We start from the raw sequence: 24,411 nt of genomic DNA on the forward strand, positions 1-24,411 counted from the left end.
AATTCTTGCTCAGAAGAGTGAGCTCCATAGACGTGCCCGTCTCATCGGCCTGTGGTGGGGGGGGTGCAGGGAGATGGGTCTAGACAGATGAAGATTTGAATTCTTGCTCAGAAGAGTGAGCTCCATAGACGTGCCCGTCTCATCGGCCTGTGTGGGGGTGCAGGAGATGGGTCTAGACAGATGCAGATTTGAATTCTTGCTCAGAAGAGTGAGCTCCATAGACGTGCCCGTCTCATCGGCCTGTGTGGGGGTGCAGGAGATGGGTAGCACAAGCCTGGCAAGTAGAGGGTCTTGTGAGGAGGAGCCCCAAGGGCAGCACTTGGCCCCGAGCAGTGCTCTGATGGGCTCAGTGCTTCCCCGCAGATGTTTCCCTCTGTTGTATTTAAATCAGGCAACAATGGGCCCGCTGTTCTGGGAGGGGCCGGGGGTGGTCCCTCAGATCCCAGCGGCCTGGGCCCACTGGGAGGGCAGACACTTCCTTGACTGGACATCTGGACCATGGACAGGGATCTGAGTGACGACAGTGAGTACAGCCGGGCAGGGCAAAGGGAGCCGCTTCCAGGGGACACTGAGTTGAAATCTCTCTGCTGCCCTCGGCACTGTCTTGGTTCTGCGTCTGTGTTGCTAGAGCATCCCTTCCTTCCCTCCTTCTTCTTGCCTGAAAAGCCCACTTGCACCCTGCGGGCTGTTCTTCCATTAGGTACCCCTAGGCAGTGGGAAAGGAAGGCAGAAACCAAGGTGAGAACTTTCCTCCCTAATCCTGTAACTCTATCTGAATCTTAAGATTCTTTATCCTTCCTTTTTCTGATTGAAAGTCGGTCCCCACCCCCATTCTCCAGAGCCAAATGTGAGCCTGAATATCAGGGTTCCCATTTCAGTCACAGTTGCATCAGTTCTTAGATGAAGTTAATTTTAAAGAAATGTCAGTGAAAGGTTTTTATGTGTGATCTCCCTCTAACAAGAAGGTGGCTTGCTCATTGCCACTCATCAAACACAGCCCAGGTAACCCCATCTTGTCCTTAGTCAGGTTGCCAGTCACTCAGTCATATCTGACTCTTTGCGACCCCATGGATTACAGCCCTCCAGGCTGCTTGGTCCATGGAATTCTCCAGTCAGGAACACTGGAGTGGGTAGCCATTCCTTTCTCCAGGGGATCTTCCTGACCCAGGGGTTGAACCTGGGTCATCCGGCATTGCAGGCAGATTCTTTATCATCTAAACCACCAGGGAAGTCCATCTTGTCCTTCCTGGGACAGAAATTCAATGGAATCTGATAACTATTTAAAGAAATAAAAAAGGAAGTGGTATTTTCAGAAGAGATGTGCTGGGTTTTAAAACAGAAATGTTTGATCCTAAATTTGGAACAGGCAACACAGTAGAGCATCAGATTAAAAACTGGGAGGCTAGGGTTCAAGTACTAGCCCTGCTGCCAGTTGGCTGTGCGATCTTGGCCTAGTCATTTAACCTCCCTGAGCCTCAGTTTCCCAACTGTAAAAGGAGATTGGTCAGGAGTTCTTGATTTGAGGAGCATGAAGTCGAGGGCAAAATATGATGTATATGTGCTCTGTGTGTGTCGGGTTGGGGTGGGGTATCCGCGGGTCTCATCTGGATCTCAGAGGCCTGTGACAGTAGTGCATTTTCAGAGCTACTGAACTTGGTGACTTTGAAGGTCCTGTGCAAGCCCAGCACTTTTTTACTGCCTTTAATGTTGGTTTCTCAGAGCTTCAAGCCTCAGAACTTCAGTGGGGTATAAAGTGAATGCGTGCTAATCTTAGAGAGCTCAGTTTATATTTTCTTGGAGTCCTTTTTCATATTGAAGTGAGAGAATGTACATAGATAATTAGCATGTATTTGAGGAGGACCTACTCTCACCTCTGATAGGTTGGAATTGTGTATCCAGAGCTTGGTGGGCTGCCGTCCTAGGGGTCGCACAGAATCGGACACGACTGAAGCGACTTAGCAGCAGCAGCAGCAGCAGCAGTAGTATTATTGTAATAAATTTCTGCTAGTAGTTGATTGAAATCTTTCATCTTAGAAACACTACTCATTAGCTTTCCATTTATATTTGGATTTTGTTGTAGTAGATATGGGCTATGTCAGAGTTGAATTCAAATCCAAGTGCTGCCTAATTGCAGGGTGACTTTACCTAAGTCACTAAACCTCTCTGAGCATTATTTCCCCTGAGAAAAAAATAGACATTGTGTCATCTTGTATAACTTGTAAAATGTTAATTTTAATGTAAAGTGCCCAGTATATCACTTAGCCCAGGGTAGACATGGAGTAAATGATCAGGAAATGGTTGGATTATGTCCCCTAGAACTTTAAACTGCTCTCAATGGAAAATGCTATTATTGTGCTCTTTCTCTTTTGGCATCAAGGTTTTTGGTAAGGAAGGTAAGAGGAAGGTGAACTCTTTTTAGTTCCCTTAAAATTCTAAAACCCCTTATTCTGCTGTAGGGTCACTCTATATGCTGGTTTCCAACACAATCGAACCTTAAGCTGGCACTTTGGGTCTACTGCAAGGTGTGAGATGGTTCAGAAATGTTTTAGAAACTAAGTTGATGAAATCTGAAACTAGGTAAAAAAGTTTTTTTCTGGTTTCAGAAAGGAAGGCTGCTGTGGGACTTCTATAATTTAAATGTCCCTTCTTAGGTGAAAGATGGTATCCCCTTTAGCCAATTGAGTTACCCTTCCCGGTCACTAAAGTATTTTGTCCGTAGCTTTTGTGTCATAATGTGGAGCAGCTTCAGAGAAAATACATTGCTCCAGTGATATACTTTGGTACCAAAGGAGGCGTGGATAGGGGCATTCTGGGATGTGGCATCCACCTGGCAGTCACGTTCAGCATCACCTCCATCCCGTTTCAGGGCTTTGACAATGATTAATCAGGAGCGGGAGACATGGATTCCTTTGATCGTCTAACCTCAAAGGAGTGACATTTTAAAAACAGAAACTTGAGGGGTTATCCATGAATTGTGTGTGTCTCCACAAGAAAAATTCCTTTCCATACAAAAGAAAAACGGCTGGTGTCTGGTGAATAGAAACACGACCTGGGTAGCCCTCTGTGAAGCTCTCTTGGCAACCACTTGACCTGTGTGCCTGGAGCAGTGGGATGTCCACCCGAGTGGAAAGGCCGTGGGGCTTGGAGTCAGGCTCTGAGTTCTAAGTAGTGTTTCTGTCTCTGCTGTGAGCTCATTGTCTCAAATCACATCTCTGAACCCCATCTTGTCCTTCTACAAAAGTGGTTGTCATGAGGTGCAAGAGAGACCATGGGGCATCCCCAAACCAGGCCCAGCATTGTTAGAGGGCAGTGGTTCAGCTGGACGACCGCCTTGGAACGGAGCCCAACATCGCGGAAGTGGTGACGTGGCTGGTGGCCCCCATCAGATCTCCCCATACTGGGCACCACACAATGTCCCGTGACGTCCGCATTCCTGTTGTGCCTGATGCGATCTGCCCAGGAAATGATGCGTCAGACCGTGCTTCAGCCTGGAGGTTTTTATTCTTGTCTATAACATAATGGGGAGGTTAATTTAGCTCTGACACGTTGCCAGAGGTCAGGGTGACTCCCAGTTGATGGATGGAGCTCTGAGTTTCCCACCTCTTATTCTTCCCCTCTTCCTGCCTCTTTGTTTGGTTTCTAGCAGGACAGAGCAGCCACATGGCATTTCCTTGTCTCCTTTGTCCAGGAGAGTGTTGATGCCCCATCAGAGTCAAGGCTTCCGGGTGGGTGGTGGCCCTCCGAGGGAGTGGGGCTGTGATAACCTTGCCTTTCTTTTCACGATTGACATTTTCACTCTGGTCCCCTGGCTTAAAGGAGCACAAAGAAAGAAGACCTGCCTTCCTCAGGTCCGAGGCATTGACCAAGCATGTTTTACATGCCAGGCTTGGGGCCGAGAGCTGCATACACATCGTCTCTTTCACTTCACTCCAGTCGCTCAGTTGTGTCCGACTCTGTGACCCCATGAATTGCAGCACGCCAGGCCTCCCTGTCCATCACCAACTCCCAGAGTTCACTCAAACTCAATGTCCATAGAGTCGGTGATGCCATCCAGCCATCTCATCCTCTGTCGTCCCCTTCTCCTCCTGCCCCCAATCCCTCCCAGCATCAGGGTCTTTTCCAGTGAGTCAGCTCTTCGCATGAGGTGGCCAAAGTACTGGAGTTTCAGCTTTAGCATCATTCCTTCCAATGAACGCCCAGGACTGATCTCCTTTAGGATGGACTGGTTGGATCTCCTTGCAGTCCAAGGGACTCTCAAGAGTCTTCTCCAACACCACAGTTCAAAAGCATCAGTTCTTCGGCGCTCAGCTTTCTTCACAGTCCAACTCTCACACCCATACATGACCACTGGAAAAACCATAGCCCTGACTAGACGGACCTTTGTTGGCAAAGTAATGTCTCTGCTTTTTAATATGCTATCTAGGTTGGTCATAATTTCCTTCCAAGGAGTAAGCGTCTTTTAATTTCATGGCTGCAATCACCATCTGCAGTGATTTTGGAGCCCCCAAAAATAAAGTCTGACACTGTTTCCACTGTTTCCCCATCTATTTCCCATGAAGTGATGGGACCAGATTGTCTCTTTAGATGGGCCCTAATATCATCTGCTCTCTTTCACAGCTGGGGAGGTTGAGTGTTGGGAGGATGTGTGTCTGACGGTGTCATGTATTACCTGACTCAGATGGTGGCATATCAGAGCCCAGATTCCTAACCACTGTGCCCACGGATTCTGAGTCTAATCACCTCAGGCTGCAGTCCAACCCTGACCCTCATCTTAAATTCCTTTGACTGGATTCATAGATACTGCAATGAATGAGCATGGACCCCACCCCAGAAAGTTTAAATTCCAGCTTGCACCTTCCGGATCCCCTTCAAACCCAGCCACACAAGTGTGTGGCAGGTCAGGGAGGGCATAATATGGCTCATGAATCAAAGCTCACCCATTGCCAGTTTTGTGAAGTTAAATTGAAACCAAACCACACTTATTCAATCGCCTGTTGTCTGTAGCTACTTTCAGGGCACAATGGCTGAGGCAGACTGTACAGCCCGTAGTCTGAAATTACCACCTGGTTATTTGTAGGACACAGCAACAGGTGTTCAAAGCTTTGGGACGGTGTTTTTCCAGTAGTCGTGTATGGATGTGAGAGTCGGACCATCAAGAAAGCTGATCATCAAAGAATTGATGCTTTTGAACTGAGGTGTTGGAGAAGACTCTTGAGAGTCCCTTGGACTGCAAGGAGATCCAACCAGTCAATCCTAAAGGAAATCAGTCCTGAATATTCATTGGAAGGACTGATGCTAAAGTTAAAGCTCCAATACTTTGGCCATCTGATGTAAAGAACTGACTCATTGGAAAAGACCCTGATGCTGGGAAAGATTGAAGGCAGGAGGAGAAAAGGACGACAGAGTGTCAGATGGTTGGATGGCATCACCAACCCTATGGACATGAGTCTGAGCAAGCTCCAGGAGTTGGTGATGGACAGGGAAGCCTGGTGTGCTGCAGTCCATGGGGTTGCAAAGAGTTGGACACGTGTGAGTGGCTGAACTGAACTGAATTGATTGGTAGAAAATGTTTGCTGATCCCTGGGTGCCTGGTGGCTAGAGTTGCTGAGAATGCTAATAAACTCATTAGAAGCAAAATAATATTGAGAACCAAGGTTCAACAAGTAATTCCAGGTGAATTCTCATCCTGGGATTTCAGGACACAGTGTTCTGAGGTTCAAAGGTGTTCAAAGGTTTGGGATGATGTCACTTTATGTCATACCCACATCTGTCCCAGGGCTTTCCCCAGGGTCTCAACAGATATAGTTTTCCAGCTAAGAAAGGTACTCTGCATCTACAAATGTCCTTCTATTTCTGCTTCCTTTGAAAGTTTCCGCCCAGGAGGCAGAACTTTAAGAGATCCATAAGTATTTCTTACTGTCAGAGGACAAGTACATCCCTAACAGGGGAGGTGGTTGAGCCGGGGTTTTTTATTTGTTTTAATTACATCCCCTCTTTCTCTCACTGTTCTTGACCTGAATTCCAAAATTTCAGGCTTCCTCACTACCTGCCGTCTCTCTCTACTTCCAGATAACCTAGGCTGTTCTACTTCTGAACAAGATCTTCTTATTCCCCTTGCCTTTGTTTTTATTAATCTCTAAAGGACAGAGCATATTATTTTTATTTTTGTAATGATAAAGAGCAACAGGCTCTAAAGAACTGCAAAAGGAAAAAGAGAGATGGATCCAGGAGATGAGGTGGATCCGCTGAAAGCTTGAATCGAGTGGGCTTCAGTGACTTAATGCAGAAAATCCCTTTCCACTAACTGCTTATCAGCTCACCCTTTAAAGTCAACTTCCTGTGGTCAGTTGACCACTAGAAAGACAGAGCTGAGGGATCCTTGTCCCCCAGCCTGGGGGCTTTGGGGAACGGGTTTGATGGATGGCCCAGTGGGCTAGAGCTGGAGCAAGGAGCCTCTGTCCTTCTCTACCCCTAGCCATGTGTATCCTCAGGACACTGGAATAACTTCTCTGAGCCTCACACTGCTCATGTCAAGCAGAGTTAGAAGTCCTGCCTTCTACACCTGCAGGAGGGATGGTGAGGTTGAGGCATCACATGTGGGAGGTGCTTCATGAGTTGTCCTGAGTTTCCAGTTCTCAGACCCGGCGTCTGGCTGGTAGACAGCTGCCTTCTCACTGGTTGCTCACACAGCAGAGAGCAACCTTCTTAGGACTTTGATCCCATCACAGAACTCCTTCCTTAAGACCTTATGTCAACCTTATCTCCTCCAAAAGGCCCCAGCTCCGTTAAGGGTGTGGGTTTCAATGTATGAATTGGAGGCGGGGGGGCGATGCAGACATGCAGTCCATTAAAGGGTTAGTGATCTTGGAGGCAGTGATCTGGCCTACAGGGCCCCAAATAGCTCTGCTCATATTCCTGGTGGCTTGGCAGGGTTCGTGGAGAAGGCAGGATACCACTGGGCCCCTGTCCACGTAATCTGTGGGCATTTCCACTTGGCTTCTCCAGTGGAATGGTCTGATTTCTTACCTGGCAGCTCAGGCATCAAGAGGGCTGGCTTTAGGAGGCCAGCAGTAGGAGCTGTGGTTCTCTTCTCTGCTCCCCATGTTCCCTTGGTGAAGCAGTCACAAGCCTGCCCAGGTTCGAGGGGAGCAAATGCTCATCCATCTTGTGATGAGCGGAGCATCGTAGAAGTGTGCCCATCTGTTACTCAGTGTCTGTCCCTTGGGGCCGGGGGATATGCTGCTGCTTATGAAGCACCTGTCCTGATGCCTGGCTCAGAGCAGGTGCTAACAAGCAGGAGCTGCCCTGCCTCGTGTTCTCCTCGTTATTACTGCTGCCACACTCATCACCCCACCCCATCACTGCCTGCCCTGCAGATGTGTGTATGTCCCAGGGGGCCCGAGGGGACCACAGTGAGACTGGCCTAAACCTCGAGGCTCTTCCCCATGTACTGGCCCTCACTTGTCAGCTGCCGGTTGAGCTGCCGCGGCCCCTTCCTCTCCGAGGCTCAGCACTGCCTGTTTTCCCTCAGGTGTGGTAGACCTCAGTTTTGAGGCTGACAGTCCTCTGGCGCCCCCGGCAGAACTCCTAGAGACGCTGCCCAGCTGTGACTGGGTCCTTCAAGGGGACAGTAAGTGTGTGGTCTTCCATCCTCTTCCAGGGGTGATGCTGTCGAGGGGGTGTGTGTGGAATAGGCTGGCCTGGGAGAACTCCCCTGTCCCCTGGGGACCCTGGGAAGCCCCTTGTCACTGTTTGGAGGGAACTGGCGGACAGGGGCATAGGCCCTGTGTCCATGGACATTCCATGACCACGTCCATCTCCATTTAAGCCCAGGATGATGCTGGTCTTGGAACCCTCCTTCTTCATCTGTTCTTTCTCACATTCGGCCTATTTTTCCTTCTTTCATCCCACAAATACCTGTGCCTTGAAGCCAGACTGTTGAACCCTGACTCCTCCCCTCTCCTCCAGGACACCAGATATTTTTCCCACCTTCAGAGACTGCAGGGAGACCCCAGGAACTAAGATGCTGGTCCTCATTTCTGGAACACAGGTGAGCTCTGGTGACCCCCAGGGAGCCATCACACGGGGTCATGCATGACGATCCTCGGTCACCTTTGTCCCCTGAGAGCCCTTCTCGGAGATCTCAGGGGCCACAGATTTCAACCTAGACTGTGCCCCAGAGTTCAGTCCCGCTCGATTAGATTCTCCAGGGATGGAACTTGGGAATGTGTACTTGTCCAAGCTTTCCAAGCTGTCTGGCTGCCATGCCAGGGTTGAAAACTCTAGTCTAGATGAGGGGGTGTGAATGACAGCCCCTGGGTCAGATCCAGTCCACTGCCTATTGGTACACGGCCATGCATTTTTTCCCTTAGTGTCTGTGGCTGCCTTTACACTGTGACAGAGGAGCTGAGTGGTGACACAGAGGCCATATGACCCACAAAGCCTAAAACATTTGCTCTCTAAGCCTTTAGCAAAAGTCTGCCGCCCTTGCTCGGCTCCCTGGAGCAGGCCCTCCTTGTGAGGAGGACTCAGGGCAGAGCTCCAGCTGTCCAGCCAGGTGTGGGTGGACACCATGAGGAGCTATGCCTGTTGTAAGTCTAGAGCGGCTATGTCCTGCCTTCCAGGGTGTCCTCCTGGTTCCTTGCCCCACTGCTGCCTGGACCACTTCCCTTCTGCTCGTCGGCCACCCGCCCTGTGTGCCCACGGACCCACTTCCTCCGTGGACTCATCTTAGCCGCCCCAGCCCCCACATTCTCCGTCTGCTGTGCACTATCTGTGGGCGCACAGACCTCTCTGTGCCCTGGGCAGGGGTGCTGGGGACACAGCATGTATGAATGCAGGGCTCCCATCTGGAGTTGGGCTGCCATGGAGAGGAATGTGAAGATGAGGGGGAAGTGGAGGAAGGAGCCCCTGCCTATGGCGGTGGTAGGGCAGGAGGGCTTTTGCTGAGGAGGGACAGGGCAGCTGGGCCTCAGGGGAGTCTCCCCAGAGGAGGCCGAGGAAGGGCCACTTGTCGTCTGCCTTCCACCCGGTGCTGCTCTCCTGCTGCATGCTCACAGGAAGGCTCCCTGGATGCCACTGTCAGAAGGTTCTCGACTGGGGTCTCCTCCTGAGCGCTGCTTACAGCTCCCGAGAGCAGGAACCTTGTCTGCCTAACTCTGCCTCTGTCTAGCTGTGTGACATCTTCTCTGGACCTCAGTTTTCCATATCTACAAAATTACATCATTCATCTTTTTATTTTGTTTGTTTTTGTTTTATTCAAGTTCAAAGATTCTATCAGCCCTTCTCCCCAGCTCCACGCTCCAGCTAAAGTACATTTCTGTCCTCTAGACGGTGCCGCTTTCCCCCCAGCAATCTGTTCACACAGTTCCTGATGCTGGAGACACCCTGCCCAGGTGGACGCCCAAGGGCTCTATCCCTGCTGGGGACCGTGGCACCCCCAACTCCCTGCCCTCCCCACCTGCACAGGGAGGGGCTGGCTGGCCTGGGTGAGCCCGCAGGGTGTCCCCACACCTACTGCCCCTCTGCTCGGTCCCCGGCAGAGTCCCCGTGGTGACAGAAGAGGTGGCCCGGGAAGCCCTCCTCAGCTTCGTGAACTCCAAATGCTGTTACGGCAGCGCAGCCGCTGGCGACCTCGTCATCCTGGAGCTGAAGCAGCAGAACCTGTGCCGGGTGAGGGGCGGGCTCTGGGGAGGCCGGGGGAAAGGAATTGTGGGGGCCGTGTGTGTGTGACTGGTGGTGATGCTGGTTCTGTCACTTCCCGGGTTTGCAGTGAGGCATAATACAAGGAATCATGAGTATCAGTCACCGTGAAGCAGCTTGAATGCCCTGGGCATTATGGAAAGCACATTCTGGATGTCTTATCAAATCCTCATAGCTGCCTTGCACTGTAGATAACCATCGTCACCAGTTAAGAGGAGGAATTGGATGTTTAGAGAAGTGGAGTTACTTGCCCCCAAACACGAAGCTAGAAGTGCCCAAGCTGGGATTCAAACCAGATTTGTTGGCTCCAAAGCCTTGATTTTTAAGACACAACTAATCTGTTTGCCAGAGGGATAAAAGGACCACCTCCTGCCCTGATCCCAGCTCCCTCTGCCTCCCCTGTTTCATCTGTGCCAAGGATCATTTCATTCATCCTCCCCGGGCCTGAGGCTCCAGGCTGGGCCTGTGTCTGGTGCCGAGGCCATAGATGCACCTCTGCTGCCTTCTGCCTTGACACGGTCAGCTGTCAGTTCACATGTCCTGTGTCGCTGGCGTAGCTTTCCCCCAGAGGGCACACAGTCACAGAGAAATTGGCCTCGCAGGGAGTGGCCAGAGCAGATCTGGGATAAAGGTCTCTGTGTGGCTGTGTGACCTCAGGCAAGTCAGTGGACCTCTCTGATGAGCATCCCGTTCCTCACATGGGAAAGGAGGAGCTGGGAAATGTCCAGGATCCCTTCCGTTTTGTGATCCTGTGGATGAGGCTCAAGAAGGAAGGAGGATCTGGACATCAGGCAGATAAATTCCTCCAAGGGGATGCTCGGAGTGGCTGATTCCAGCAGCCTCCATCTGTCAAAAGGAGGTTTTTGCTCCAAAACTTATGTGATAGACCATTTCTATGTGTAAAGAAACGGGGAGCTGAGGTTGCCCAGTCGTGCGCCGGTCAGGGGACGCTTCCTTGGGCTGAGTGGCCCCTGCAGGAGTGCCCCGGGCCACCTGGGAGGAGTCACTGCTGCCAGCCTGTTTGGAGCAGCCCTTGGGTGCTGTGCACGGCATGATGAGCCCAGGGGTGGGAAGCCTCATTTTCTGCGTGAGGCTCTGTCTTCCTAAGGGCGTGAGTGTGAACACGTTGTTTTCCCTTTGCAGTATCGATTGGAGACCTTCAGTGAATCCAGGATAAGTGAATGGACTTTTCAGCCCTTTACCAGTAAGTGAGTTGTCTGATATCAGTGTAACTGGGAGCAGATACAGACGGGGCTGGTGGTGAATGTCAGGACTTGTCTTAGCTACTAACCCTGAGGAAGATGCTCAGCTGCCCTGAGCCTGATTTCCCATAAAATGACAGTATAGCCTTTCTTCCTGGAGCCTCCCCAGAGCTGAGCTTAGCAAATACTTCCTTGTCCAAGAAGTGGTACGCAGGAGATCCTGAAAAAGTCTAGTGTTTATCTTTGGCCACAGGCTGGTGCTGCCACCTGGGGCCAGATGGCAAAGGGAGCAAGTGTGCTCGGGCGTCTGCCGGCCTCCCAGGCCACCCCAGCACCTCCCCGAGTCTCTAGACCCCCTCCTTGTTCAGTGTGCCGTCCTGCCCTCTGCTGGAGCACCCAAAGGCTTAAGGCTGTCTGTCTGGGAAGCTCTGTGCTCAACATGCTTTCCATGCTGACCACTATGGCCTGTCCTTCAAGGCTCAGCTCACGGGTCCTCTCTTTTAGGAAGCCTTTGAAGATTTCCCCTCCTGATACCTCCTGCCCAGAAGAGGGAGTCCATCTTCTGAGTTTTCAGAACCCTTCACTCACTCAGCTCTGGTCCAAAGCACTTACCATGTCATATTCCACTGTACCGTGGTTGTTGCTGAGTCTGTCTCCTTGAATGGAGGAGGAGGACGAGAAAGAAGGAGATGGTGGGAGTGGTGAGGGTAGCGGTTCCAGTCCTTGTTTATTGATCTCTCAGCGCGCACTAACCCTGGGCTAGGAGAGGAGAGAATCGCAGGGCAGAGAGGTAGAGGAGCTGGGGTGGGCTTCTGCAGCCAGGAAGTACAAAGAAACAGGAGTCAGCCAGGTCTGTTCAACATCAGAGCTTAGGTTCTTAACCACAGACTCTAAGGGGACCTGTGCCTACTAGGCCCTTGACCCCCGGGTTGAGCCTAATACCTGGTGCCAGGTGAAGGTCCAGACTCTTTGATGAGTAAATGAAAGCTGGTACTCCCAGCTGTCTGCTGGTCTTAAAATGACCCCTTTCTCTGTCAGATCACTCCGTGGATGGGCCACAAAGAGGAACCTCCCCCAGGCTCTGGGACATCAAGGTCCAGGTTCCCCCAATGTTTCAGGAAGACACTAGGAGGTTCCAAGTCCCTCACTCGTCATTGGTCAAGGTAACTTGTTTATTGGAGACTTTACTCCTCTCTGAGCTGGTTTTTCTGGCACTGTGGTTTCATCAAACTTTATCCTTTTAAAAAGCAAACTGAGAGTCTAGGCTGGTGGTTCATTCCTTGCCCATCAAATGCACAGAATTCTAAGGAAACCCAGTCTATGGGATATAGTCTCATACAAAATTCCACGCAGACTAGGGAGCATTCACATAGCAACAGGATGGTATGAAATTGTCACCAGCTTTGAGTAGTGAGCATTCATATTCTGAGGACATCTGAGTATTTTTATCCTTTTTATTTTTATTTTTTGCCCATCAGTAAATAGCTGAATGAAACAAATATAAAATTAAAACATCATGGGATTTTTAAAAATGGAAGTCATTAGGGGAGCAGAATTCGACATCCGTGCTGTTTTACAGAAATGTAATCAGGACTGGCAGCGAGGGTAGCCTAGTGTGTTGTAAAGACACAGCCAAGATGTTTTATGTTATGTTCTCATCTAATTACCTACCTTGTTTTCACTTTAGAACTTTATTCAAGCGTGTCATTTTACCCTCTGAGTTTTCACAGCGTCATAAGACGAAAACGACTTTGAGAGATCAAGAAAGTGTTTCATTCTGTTCTCCAGGGCGGAAAAGCTACTTTGATTCAGTTATTGAATTCCAGTAGCTAGCTTATTGCCTTTTGCAAAAATACCGGTTTTTTTTTTTTTTTTTTTAATGGCTTCTGTTCCCAAAGACTCCTTTAGCCACCTGTTAGGCAAAGGATACTGGCTTTTGTGGTTTAGCCTGGGAGTATGAGTTGAGACATGGGAGTCAGAGACCAGGTCTCCCTGTCTTAGCATCCAGGACAGATTGTTTGGAGCTCCAAGGAGATGGTAATGTGACCTCCTTGGCATGGCATTCAAGGCTCTTTGGAATCCTTGTCATGAGCGAATGGCCATCTTCCTACTGTGGCCTGAACTGGTGCACATTTATTTGGGATACTGACATCCTGGGGGTGGGGGTGGTGAAATCAGGAACTGCTGGTTCCTGGGAAACTGGATCAAGAAGAGCATTTACTCTCAGGAATGCCACAAATGCCACGGGCGTGGACGCTACAGGTGCAGTGGCTGCCACGGGGCTGGCACGGTGAGTCACACGCTGCTGCTGGTGAGTAGGTGATGTGTGGGGGTGGAGTGCTGGGCTGGGGCCTGGGGCTCCCTGCACTAACAGTGGGATCTCAGTCAAGTCATCCTCCCTTTCCCGGCCTCTACTTTCCTGCCTGTAAAATGGGAACATTGGATTGGCTGGTATCTACTGACTTTATTTCACTTTGATGCCTCATGATTTTTATTCTCCTCTTGTTTCCTCCTCCACCTACAAACATTTATTGAGTACCTCTCAGTGCAGCTGCAGGAGGACAGAGACCTGGGGTGCTCCTTGCAGGGACCCTCTGTCTGTGGGACAGAGTGACAGACGCCCAGCATTTACAGTGCAGATCAAGTGCCGAGAAGGGACACTAGGGGCCTTGGAGGGGCAAGACTTGGGCCTTGGATTAGTTTCCCGGGGCAGCTATAATAAAGGACCGCAAACTGGGTGGCTTAAAGCAGCAAATTTATACTCTCAGAGTTCTGGAGGCTGGAAATCCAAAATCAAGGTGTCGGCAGGGTTAGTTCTGGGAGGCCCTGAGGGAGGCGCCATCTTATCCTTCCTCTAGACTCCTGGCGGCAGCTGGCAGTCCTCAGCTTGTAGCTGCCTCACCCCACCTCTGTCTCCATCGCTTCTCCGTGTGTGGGTCTCTGTCGTCCCACAAGGACACGGGTCATTGGACACAGGGCCCACCCTTCTGCAGTGTGGCCTCACCGTTACTAATTACATCTGCAAAGATGATTGCCACATGCTGAGGTTCTGCTCGACGCGAATCTGGGGGTGAGGGGATAATGTATACTATTCAGCCCGTCGTGGGCCCTTCAGCACCATCCAGGCCCCTGTGGCATCAGTGTTCTCGGCAGAACCCTGTAGGCACTGGCTGTCCCAGCAGGAAGTCCACGCCCCTTGTGTGTTCTCAGATCTCCCCACCTCCCCATTTGTGCCCCAGCCTTTTGGATACACACTGACCACTTGCTGCTCTAAGCTGAGCATTTTCCGTCCTTTACCTGCCTGCCTCCCTTCCGCCCACCTCCCACCTGCTGCAGGCTCATCGGTCTGCCAGCTCTGTGCCCTGCGGGGCCCGGCTGTGGCTGCGCCAGCCCTGTGTCTCCTGCCCTGGCCTCCTCCCCAGGGCCGCCTCCCCTCTTTCCTCCTCCCACATCGTCCCTCAGGCTTTCCCTGGAATGGCTGCCGAGCCCTCCCTGAGCCTACTACAGGGGTGCCCCCTGGCCCATCTCTTGGGGCTTTTCTAAGACTGAACTGTTACCCCCAGTACCCGAGGGGCCAGCTTGCCTGTCTCCCTGCCTCTTCTGGCCATGCCTGCTTGGTCTGGGATGGTCCCTAGGGGTCGTGGGGATCAGAGAAGAGCAGCAGAGGCGAATGTCTCAGAAAAAACAGGGAGGAGAGGATGCAGGGTCTTTTACAGACAAGGGGCGGAGGCCCAGGGAGAGGGAGCGGGGAAGTGGCTTGGGGAGGGTCACAGTCCGGCCTGCAGCAAGGACGCCCCGGGAGGTGCGTTGGGGCTGAGGCTGTGTGTGTCTGCAGGCTCGGTGCTCCTCCTGCAGTGGTGCCAAGCGCAAAGCCAAGTCCGCCCGGCGGTGTCAGATGTGTTCGGGGTCTGGCAGGCGGAGGTAAGACGGGGGTCCCCAGCCAGAGCTGAGGAGCTGAGTGTGCTCTCACGGGTGTTCTTGCTTGTCACTGCCTGCCCTCAGGAAGGCAAGTGGGTGCACGATCCGTCTTGTCACCCATGTCCCCAGAGCTCTGGGCATTGTAGGTGCCTGTCACCTCAGAGAGTGTTTCTCCAGACCAGATGGAGCCCATCAGGCAATCGGTGGGTGGGTGGGTGGTGGGAGGGATGAGGCACTTCCGGGAGGAAGGGAGGCAGTAGGTGAAGAGAGGAGACCTCTTCCTGCTCATGTGGAGGGGAAGTGAATATAGAAAAGCACCCAAGGTGAGACTCTTAACTCGGAGGATCCAGACCTGGGCACACCCTATTTATAACCCACTGCAGGGACTAAATGGAGGAGGAATCAAGGAAGGCCAGCTGATTGGCTAGATCAACAAAGTGCCTGCAAAGTTCGCAGGACTTTGCAGTCAATGGGCTGTTGTCCATTTTGGAAATGATGGCCTTTCATGTATTTATAAAATTTTAAAAGGGAACGAGAAACCCCGAGGAGTGAAACTCTCAACGGGTGCACTGGTTAACGACACTTTGGGCTCACCAAGGCCCAGGCCATCCTTCTAACAAGCCAGATGGTGAGCTTTGGAGGATCTGCCACCTGTAATTGGTAAAGAAATTCCTAGATTTGGAAGGAAACTCAGGTTTCTTTCACTTAAAAAGTAAAACAACTCCAATTCAAACTGGCTTTAGCAAAACAGTAGACTTGTAGGCCCATGCCGTGGAAAGACTAGGAATAGATTTCCGGGATGACTTCGGGTATAGCTGGATCCAGGTGCTACCGTGATATCACCAGGAATCTGTCTCTGTCCCCCTCTCTGCTTGCCTTTGTTTTGGCCTCATTCTCAGGCACCTTATCTCCTGTGGTGGCAGAGGTGGCCACCAGCAGCTCCAGGCTTGGCGACCTCAGTAGAAAAGGATGACTGTTTCCTGATAGTTCCAACAAAAGTTCTGGGGTAGATCTCAATACGCCCACCTGGCCCATGTGTCAGTCTTTATATCAGCCCTGTGGCGAGAGAGATGCAACGAACTGGTTGGCCAGGCTGAGGTCTCAGGCTGGTCGCAGGAGGGATGGGGCACAAGCCCTTGAACCGTGTAGGCTCTGGGGAGCGGGGAGAAGGGTGGTCTCCAGGAGGAGGTTGGAGCACTGCTATGAGAAGCAGGAGGTCTAGATGGTGGGCACATGGAAGCAAGCCTTGCCCACCACAGCCCACCACAGCCCACCTTTCTGAGGAAGGAAGTGGGGCAAGGGCCCTGGAGCCCCTGGGATGCCATGAATGTCTGTTACCATCGGGGCCTCCCTCAGATGCAGCACGTGCTCTGGGAGGGGGAACAAGACCTGTGCCACCTGTAAGGGCGAGAAGAAGCTGCTGCACTTCATCCAGCTGGTCATCGCGTGGTACGTGGGCCTCTCCGTGCCGGGGCCTGGTGGGGTGGTGGCTGGGGTGGGGCATGGCCTGCAGTGGCGTCTGCAGAGGAGGTCTGCTTGGTTGGGTCTCTCACAGTGCAGGCGCCTGCCGGGAGATAGGAGTCCCAGGTCCTAAGTTCCCACGTCAGGAAAGCTCACACACATTCAGGGTTTTTCCCGTCAGGCACCTTGCTAGATCAGCACCTGACTAGTTTCCCCCCTTACAGGTGAGGCTGCTGAGGCCCAGAGAGGCTAAAGCATGTTTCCACAGTCCCAAGGGTAGCATGGCAAGCCCTCCTGCCCTGGGCTGCCTGATGCCAAGGCCATGTTCTTAACCCAACCCCTCAGCTCCGTCTCTCATCCTCCTCACTTCCAGGAAGAACAGCCTATTTGAGTTTGTGTCTGAGCACCAGCTGGACTTCCCTGGGGAGCTGCTTGCTAAAGCCAGAGGAGAGACCCTCTTTAAGGATGAAAACACAACGGTGAGGAGGGCTTTGTGACTGCCCCAAAGGGAGCTGGGTCCCTCCTCCCCTGTGAGCCTGGGTCTTCCGGTTCTGCAGGCATTGCCTTCATCCAGAGACTGGGCAGGAGCAGAGCTTCCCAGGCAGGACCCAAGCTGCTGGGACCCTTCAGGGCTACTTCTGTTTTGAGTTTTACATCGTCAACCTTCCATCCTTCTCCTGTTGCTTTTCTCTCCCTCTTTTCCTCCCTTCTTCCCCTGCACAAATCTTGAGACCTTCCTCCTATACCAGGCACTACACTAGACCTTGGGGATCCTGGAAAACAGAATCTCTGCCCTTAGATCTCACAGTTGTTGAGGAAGAAGATGATATTGGCATTTTCTTCACAGTGTTGTATGGTAGAAAGGCAGGAAGGGGCAGAGGTGTTGGGGTGGGGAGTGGTGTTGGGAGCAAGTGGACGGTGTGACAACAGGGATCAAGGTGTCCAGCAGAGGAAGCAGCAGGACAGAGGCCGTAAAGAGCAGCAGAGAGCAGGGGGGCTGGGGACAGTGAACCGGCCAGAGCAAGGGGCTGTGGCACAACAGGTACCAGCAGCCAGATTAGGGAGCGTCTGTACACTGCGGGTTGCAAACTCTGGCCCTCACCCTGCTTTTTATAAATAAAGTTTTATTGGAGCACAGCTCATTTGTTTGTGTGCTGTCTGTGCCTGCCTTTATACTTCAAGGGCAGAGTTGAGCAGTTGAGACAGAGACCCTATGGCCTTCAAAGCCTGAGTGTTTATTCTGACCCTTTACAGAAAAGATTTGCTGCCCCCTGCTGTCCGCCGGGTAAGGGAATGTGGCTTTTATAGGACATCTGCAGAGAGGTTTATTGGGAGGGTCAGTTTCTCCTTATTTCTCTTTTCTTTTCTTCCTTCCTTTCTCTTTTTACAGTATGTGCTCTCTCATATTGGCTGGTAAATATATCTAGTTTGACATCCATCACCATACAGTTAGAAAAATTTTTTTTCTTGTGATGAGAACTTTTATGAGCTACTCTCAGCAGCTTTCAAATATACTATCCAGTATTATCTGTAGTCACAGCTCTGTAATTTACATCCCCAAGACTTATTTATAGCTGGAAGTTTGTACTAATTGATCCCCTTCACCCACTCCCCCCGACTCCCGTTACCATCTCTGGTAACCATCAGTGTGTTCTCCACATCTAGAAGTTTGGTTTTTTGTTTTTGTTTAATTCCACATAAAAGTGAGATCATAGGATATTTATCTTTTGCTAAATTACCTCACTTGACATAATGCCCTTTGCCATCCATGTTGTTGAAAATGGCAGGGTTTCCTTCTTTATGACTGTGCTATAGTCCTTAGCCTTCTTTCTTTGCCCCAGTCACTCTGTTTCCTGAAGGCTCACTTCAGGCTCACCGCTCTAGGAAGCCCTGCAGCCACCCTCAACCTGAGTTAGGCAGCAGCAAAGGTCTGCTGGGTGGGGGAGTACTCTGTCCAGAGTGCTCCCCTTTGGTTGGATCCAGGGTCTGTGGAGGTTTAAAAAGCCCCACGCATCCCACTCGCCCCTGGCCTGGGCCCTCCGCTCTCTGGGCCCATGCTCCCCCTCAGCCCTCTAAGGCTCCAGGTGCTGAGGCTCCGGGTCAGGCGGTCTGCGTCTCCCCCAGGTGTATCCCATTGTGGACTTCCCCCTGCGGGAGATCTCTCTGGCCTCCAGGCGCGGCATCTCAGAACACAGCGCCGCCCTGGCCTCCCGGGCCCGCGTCCTGCAGCAGGTGAGCTGAGGGGTCCGGGCTGGTGGGAGGTGAGGTGCCGGCTGGGCTGGGGCTCCAGGGCAGTGCCCTGTGGACATAAAGGAGGGAGTGGGCCCTTCCCTCTGCAGGGAGGCTCGTTGCCCCAGGTGGCAAGGCGGACGGATGGAGCCCCAGTGGGAGGAGCACGGAGGTACTGGGGACTGACTTGGGGCCACAGTGGCTGCAGGGCAGAGACAGGGCGGGCTAGCCGAACACTACAGGGAGAGGTTTGGGTTAATTTATCCAGACAGTGACAAGAAGCTTGCAGGGTTTCATGCAGGAATGTGGCTCAGTGTGATGTTGATTCTCACCCCCTGGTATTCAGAGAGGGGATGGAAAGCTCGAGATCTCTCGGGTGGAAGGCAGGGCTGGAACCCAGCGTGCGGCCCGACAGGGCTCTTGGCAAATCTTCAGGCCTCTATGTGTTGGACCGGCGGCCTGGGCCGGGGCAGTTGCGCGGCTATATCCTCCTGGCCACTAGGTGGCGGTGCTGCCCACCGCGCCTCCAGAAGCAGCGTGGTGTGTGGGAAGGGACGGGTGTGTGTGTAAGAGAAATGCGGCGGGAAGATGAGGGGTCGAGCCGTAAAGCCCAGCGCCTGAACTTGGTGAGGAGTCTCTCCGGGGTCCGAGTCTTACAGTTTGGGTGCAGATCCTGGTTCTCCCATATCCCAAAGTGGTCCCACACCAGCTGCGAACTCCTTGCAGTTCAGTTTCTTACCTGTGAAAAAGACATGCTACCATCGCCTCAGAGGGTTTTGAAGGAATGAGATCATTTGCTTTAACCACCCGGAACCCCATACTTAAAATGTCAGTATTCCTTCCTTTCCCTTTTAAAAAAAAATTAAAAATAATTTTATTTGGCTGTGTCGGATCTTAGTTGCATCATGCGGGACCTTTTGTTGTGGCCTATGGAGAAGGAAACGGCAACCCACTCCAGTATTCTTGCCTGGAGAATTCCATGGACAGGGGAGCCTAGTGGGCTACAGTCCGTGGGATCGCAAAGAGCTGGATACGACGGAGCGCACAGCGCACACATGGACTATGCAAGGGGCTTAGTTGCTCTGCCTCATGTGGGATCTTAGTTCCTCAAACAGGGAACACCCCCCCCCTACACACACACCCCGCATTGCAAGGTGGATTCTTCACCGCTGGACCACCAGGGAAGTGTCCTTTTATTCCCTTTGCCATGAGTATTCCCCTTCTCTCTGCACATCTACCCTATTTGCAGGAGAGAAAAGGATGCATTTAACTTAATAGTGACCCTCTTGGAGCTGGAATGAACCTCAGCGTGATATGAGGGCACTGCAAACTCAAAGGCCAGCAGGGTGGGTGGTACTGTGGGTGAGAGGGCCCCTTATCCAGAAGGCTGGGCCTCCCCTCAACCCTGTGGGGCAGAGATTTCAGACCTTCTGAAGTCCACATTTTTATATGAAACCTTCCAGTTTTTCAATATTGAGAACAAATTTTTTTTAAATGCTAAGAACACTGAATAATGGGCTGCCAGGCTAATTTTAGCCTGTGGGCATCCTCAGCTACCTCTGGTCTACTTCAAACCATGACTTTTCCAATACATCAAAGGGGGCCCAGAGAGTGGAAGTAATTTAGGTAATGACACACAGCTTCTTAGTGGAAGAGCCCAGGAGTAGAACTCAAATTTTTCAACTCTAAGGAATATGTTATTATCCACCACATTCAAGGCACACAAGTGACTCTCTGAAAGCCAGGGAAGGTTTGCAGGGCTATCTGCTGAGGGATTCAGGGTGCTTTTCACCTGACAACCGCTGCAGGGAGAGTTCACTTACCAGGTCAGGCTCTGCTCCCTGGTTCTGGCGCATGGTCACGACTTTTGAACCCTCTCTTCTGTTCACGGGCCTCCATGTCCTCATCTGTAAGTGGCTGTGGCCAGACCTTGCATTAGGTTGGGCTCTGCAGAAGCAGCTCTGAGGCAAGGATCTGTGTGCTCATCACTTGTTAAGCAAGGGCTCCCAGGGAAAACGGGTGAAGGGGTTGGAGAGCCAGAGCAGGATGGTCAGGCAAGGGGGCGATGCAGCTTAAGCAGTACTCTGAGTGTCAGCCATACCTCAGTGGCTGTTCACCTGGAGGTGAGGCCTGGTCTGCAGCCCCATCCAGAGAGGACCCCAGATTGGTACCTAAGGACCCTTGCTCCTGCAGCCCTGGTGTATTCTGGGGACACTACAATGAACACCTCCAAATATTGAGGTGTCTGTTTTGGGGACTGGGCAAGAGGATCAGGACATGATTTTAGCAGTTTGTGGATACAGATGGTTCTCCTGGGATGTTTTTACTACTGAGGCTGGCAACTGGAGTCCTTCTGAACCCTTAATTTTGCAAAGGGGCACTGACCACCCAAAACCACACAGTATGTTGGCGGCAGGCCTCCATCTACACCCTGGGTCTCCTGGGCTTTCTATGATGGCACAGCCCCATCTCAGGTGACACAGGCCATTTGTGTGGTGGTCCTGGGGCAGGGAGAGGTGAACTAGGGGCAGACATGCTTTTTTTTTTTTAAAGAGATATAATGAGGGAACTCTTCTGTGCATCTTCACCCCAGATTGTCTTTTGGGTCGGCATCTATAGACCAAGATTCGTGATGATATTTTGCTCAGGGTTAAGACATTAGCAAGTAGAATCCAGTTAGGAGACAGCTGTCATACGTGGGGCCCTAATGTCCCCTTTCCTAATATCTCCATGATTGTTTTAATATAAAAATGTTTACAATGACTTTACCCTGCAATTTTCTCCACCTCACTCTCTCCCCACCGCCATCTAAAAATTATTGTCCTGTTAGATGCCCTGTTTTGGGCTGGTGACTTTCCCTACATCCTGAAACTCCTCTGGGGTTGCCTGTGCCCTCACTTGATGAAACTGAGAATCAGGTGATGGTTAAAGATGAGAAGTCAGTTTGGGGCAGAGCTTCGGGTGAGTGAAAGAGCCTAGGAGGAGATACATCTAGAAGGCAGGTCTGGGCCAAGATGACAACTCCAGAGCATGAACTTCCTCCTACAGGCAGTAGGGAGCTACTGAGGGTTCTTGAGGAGGTGAGTGACTTGAACAGAACACTGAGGTTTTCTTTTTGGCCAATTGTTTCCTCAGCGCCAGACCCTGGAGCTGATCCCCCTCACAGAAGTCCGTTACTGGTACCGAGGAAAGACTGACGTCTACTACATCTACGGTACTGACCACCAAGTGTATGTGGTGGATTACCCCGAGAGATACTGCTGTGGCTGCACCATCATCTGACGCTGCACAGCTGCCCCCAGAGCCTACCACTCACATGTGCCAAGGAGGATGGCCGAGGTCTCTGAATTCACTCACTGTTGGCCCCTCTGGACAGTCACAAACCCCTGCGTATCCTTCCAGAGAATTCATCTCCTCTGTCTAGCCACAAGTCCCTCTGGAGCCCCTTTGGCAGAATCCATCTTGTATTTAACCCTCAAGAATTCATCTACGCACGTTCCTTTAGGAGAAGAACTTAAACCAGGGACTTTGCCTCTGGCCTCTGAACTAAAGTGCTGATCGAGGGTGGGGTTGATTTTGCTTTTCGCTGGGTCAGTCTCAGTTCTGCTGTGTGTCTGCTAGCATGGGCCTTTTGTGGAGCTGAGTGATCTTGAATTGTTGAAAGATACACGTAAATTTGCTGCCATTTGATGCCACTTAGGCAAATGCATACAAAATTTTACTCCTCATTCTGTGGGTCAGAAATTCAGATGCAGCTATTGCGTGATGACCTGTCTCTGTCCCATGATGTCTGGCACCTCACCTGGAAGATTCCAAGGCTGGGGTGGCTCAAGGGCAAGGGCGCTGACATCATCTGAAGGCTGGCTCACCCAGATATCCAGTGGTTGATGGCGACTGTCAGCTGGAACACCTACACATGGCCTCCCCAAGCAGCATGAGCTTCCTCACAGCGTGGCAGCTCTCAGGGTAAGCACCCCTCATGTGCACCCCAATTAAAGACATAGAGATCTGCTCCAAGACTGGAGAACAAGTCTGCTTGTTGGGTAGACTAAGGGTCTGTATGCTCATTTCTACTCTGGTGCCTGTGCATGGGTACATTTTAGAGGGTTTTAGAGGATACATGCAGGTTGCTATATCACATGCTGAATTTACAACCCACCCACTGAGAATAAGGTGAGTTGCATGTCTTGTGTACCTTGTCCTGTGCAGGGACGCTGGGAGCGGGGAGGGTACATCCTGCCTGCCGAATGCCCAGTTGGTCGCCTTTGGAGTGCTGGTTCAGGGGCTGTGTGAGTCACTGTGTGCCTGGCTATGAGTCATCAGATGCCCCTGCCAATCTTCCAACGCCTGCCTCCACCTGGAAGAGGACTGCTCCCGGCAGGCTTGATGTGGAGGGGGCAGTCTGGGGCCATTCCCCCGGGGCATTGTACAAATGGAGGGGTAGTGTTTGGTTGTTGCTCTCATTGGTGGACGGAGTCCAGGAGAGCTGGGTGTCCAGCAGTGCTCAGGGATGTTCACACAGTGGAGCATCATGCCACATGTTACAAGGCTGGCAGATACCCTGCCGACACTCACAGAGAACTTCGATAAGGTCTTATCAATTATTAATGCAATGTTGATTTTTATTTAGTGTTCACCTCTGTTATTTGATTTTTACGGTATGTCTTGTTTGAAATGGCTTCTGATCCTCTCCCTTAAGTCCGCATTTGTAACTCTGTTGCCTTCAGTGGAGTTCCTTGGGCCACGTGCTTGAGCATCACAGATCAAAATACATGCATTAAACCACTGTTTTCTTCTCATTTCTCCTTTATATTTCAGTCTGGGCATTAAATTGCTTTAAAAGTGGGATGTAAGTGGGTTGTGTATAAGTGTCATTGTAGGGTGAAAAGGAAACCTTGAATATGTTAGAGTTGAGGCCATGTAGTCATACGTGCTATTGGCATGCGAACCAGACCCAATGAGAAAATCTAGCTGGAATAAACTGGGTCATGGGGATACTGTTCTAATTGAGCCCCTGTGAGTCAGCAGCCACAGGGATCCTTGCTTCTGGTGGTTCTGGCAAAATCCCAGATGGTCCCTGGGTCCTCTGGCTGTTTGATAACTGCTGTGTGTTTTCCCCTGCAGTGTTATCTGTCTTCATGACTTTAGCTGTGGCCAGGATGTGACTTAATTTGCTCTTTCTGCCTGTTATCCTAGGGCTGAGTTGGCTGTCACTGCTCGCCCCAGACCAGTTAAAGTCATTGGAGGGTAGAGTGCAGAATTTGAGGGCAGCCCTAACCCCTGCCCGGGCCACTGCACACTGTGGCTCTGGTCCCAATGCAGTTCAGTTGTAGAAGCACAGCAGACGCAAGTGGCTAGGTTTCTCTTTACAAACCTGCCAAAGGAGAACACCAGCCCTGCTCTTTACCAGTCACTGACAGATGCTGGGCCTCTGCCAGGCGGCCAGAGCCCTGCAGGGCTTGGTGAGGGTTTCCCAGACATCTGATGTCTCTGCTCTCAGACTACAGGATGGAAGGAGAGGCTGTCTGCAAGTGGAGGAAGATGAAAGAATCTGTGTGAGAGTCAGGTGGCTTTACAAGACGAGGATGCCTAAGGGCCAAGGTGGCGGCGGTGGTGGTGGGTACAAGCATGTGTGTATGTGTGCATGTGTGTATAGATGTGTGCATGTGATGCGCATGCCTGGATTTGTGCATGAGTATGTTCATGTGTATACATGTGTGTGCATGCATGATGTGTGTGTGTTTGTGTGTATTGCATGTGTGTGTTTGCCAGGCTGGGAGGGTCACTCCTTAGAAGGCAGGAGGGACTTTCTCACCGACCTGGGTTTCCTCTCTCCCTCCTGGTCTCTGTCATTCTTTGTAGCTCCCTAACCCCAGCCGTCAACACCTATCAGCTCGTT

General features: G+C 51.5%; 1 protein-coding gene across 1 annotated transcript; it reads left to right on the top strand.

Annotated features, from left to right (window-relative positions):
- SSUH2 (ssu-2 homolog (C. elegans)) lies at nt 474-23,289 on the top strand. Its single transcript, XM_005695647.3, has 12 exons — nt 474-523; nt 7,532-7,630; nt 7,969-8,050; nt 9,543-9,672; nt 10,846-10,906; nt 11,943-12,067; nt 13,132-13,194; nt 14,740-14,825; nt 16,179-16,271; nt 16,657-16,762; nt 18,408-18,515; nt 21,648-23,289. Exons 1-12 carry the CDS (start codon nt 499-501, stop codon nt 21,792-21,794), a joined length of 1,125 nt encoding a protein of 374 aa, XP_005695704.2. The 5' UTR covers nt 474-498; the 3' UTR covers nt 21,795-23,289.

The sequence above is a fragment of the Capra hircus genome, chromosome 22, assembly GCF_001704415.2.
Source record: "Capra hircus breed San Clemente chromosome 22, ASM170441v1, whole genome shotgun sequence".
Classification (NCBI taxonomy): Eukaryota; Metazoa; Chordata; class Mammalia; order Artiodactyla; family Bovidae; genus Capra; species Capra hircus.

What these genes read in the sequence shown, in the direction of transcription:
- SSUH2 (XM_005695647.3), top strand. Translation starts at nt 499, where the DNA reads ATGGACAGGGATCTGAGTGACGACA. An exon ending in CTCACTCGTCATTGGTCAAG is followed by an intron (nt 12,068 to 13,131) that starts GTAACTTGTTTA and finishes ATTTACTCTCAG; the next exon opens with GAATGCCACAAATGCCACGG. An exon ending in TCGGGGTCTGGCAGGCGGAG is followed by an intron (nt 14,826 to 16,178) that starts GTAAGACGGGGG and finishes GGCCTCCCTCAG; the next exon opens with ATGCAGCACGTGCTCTGGGA.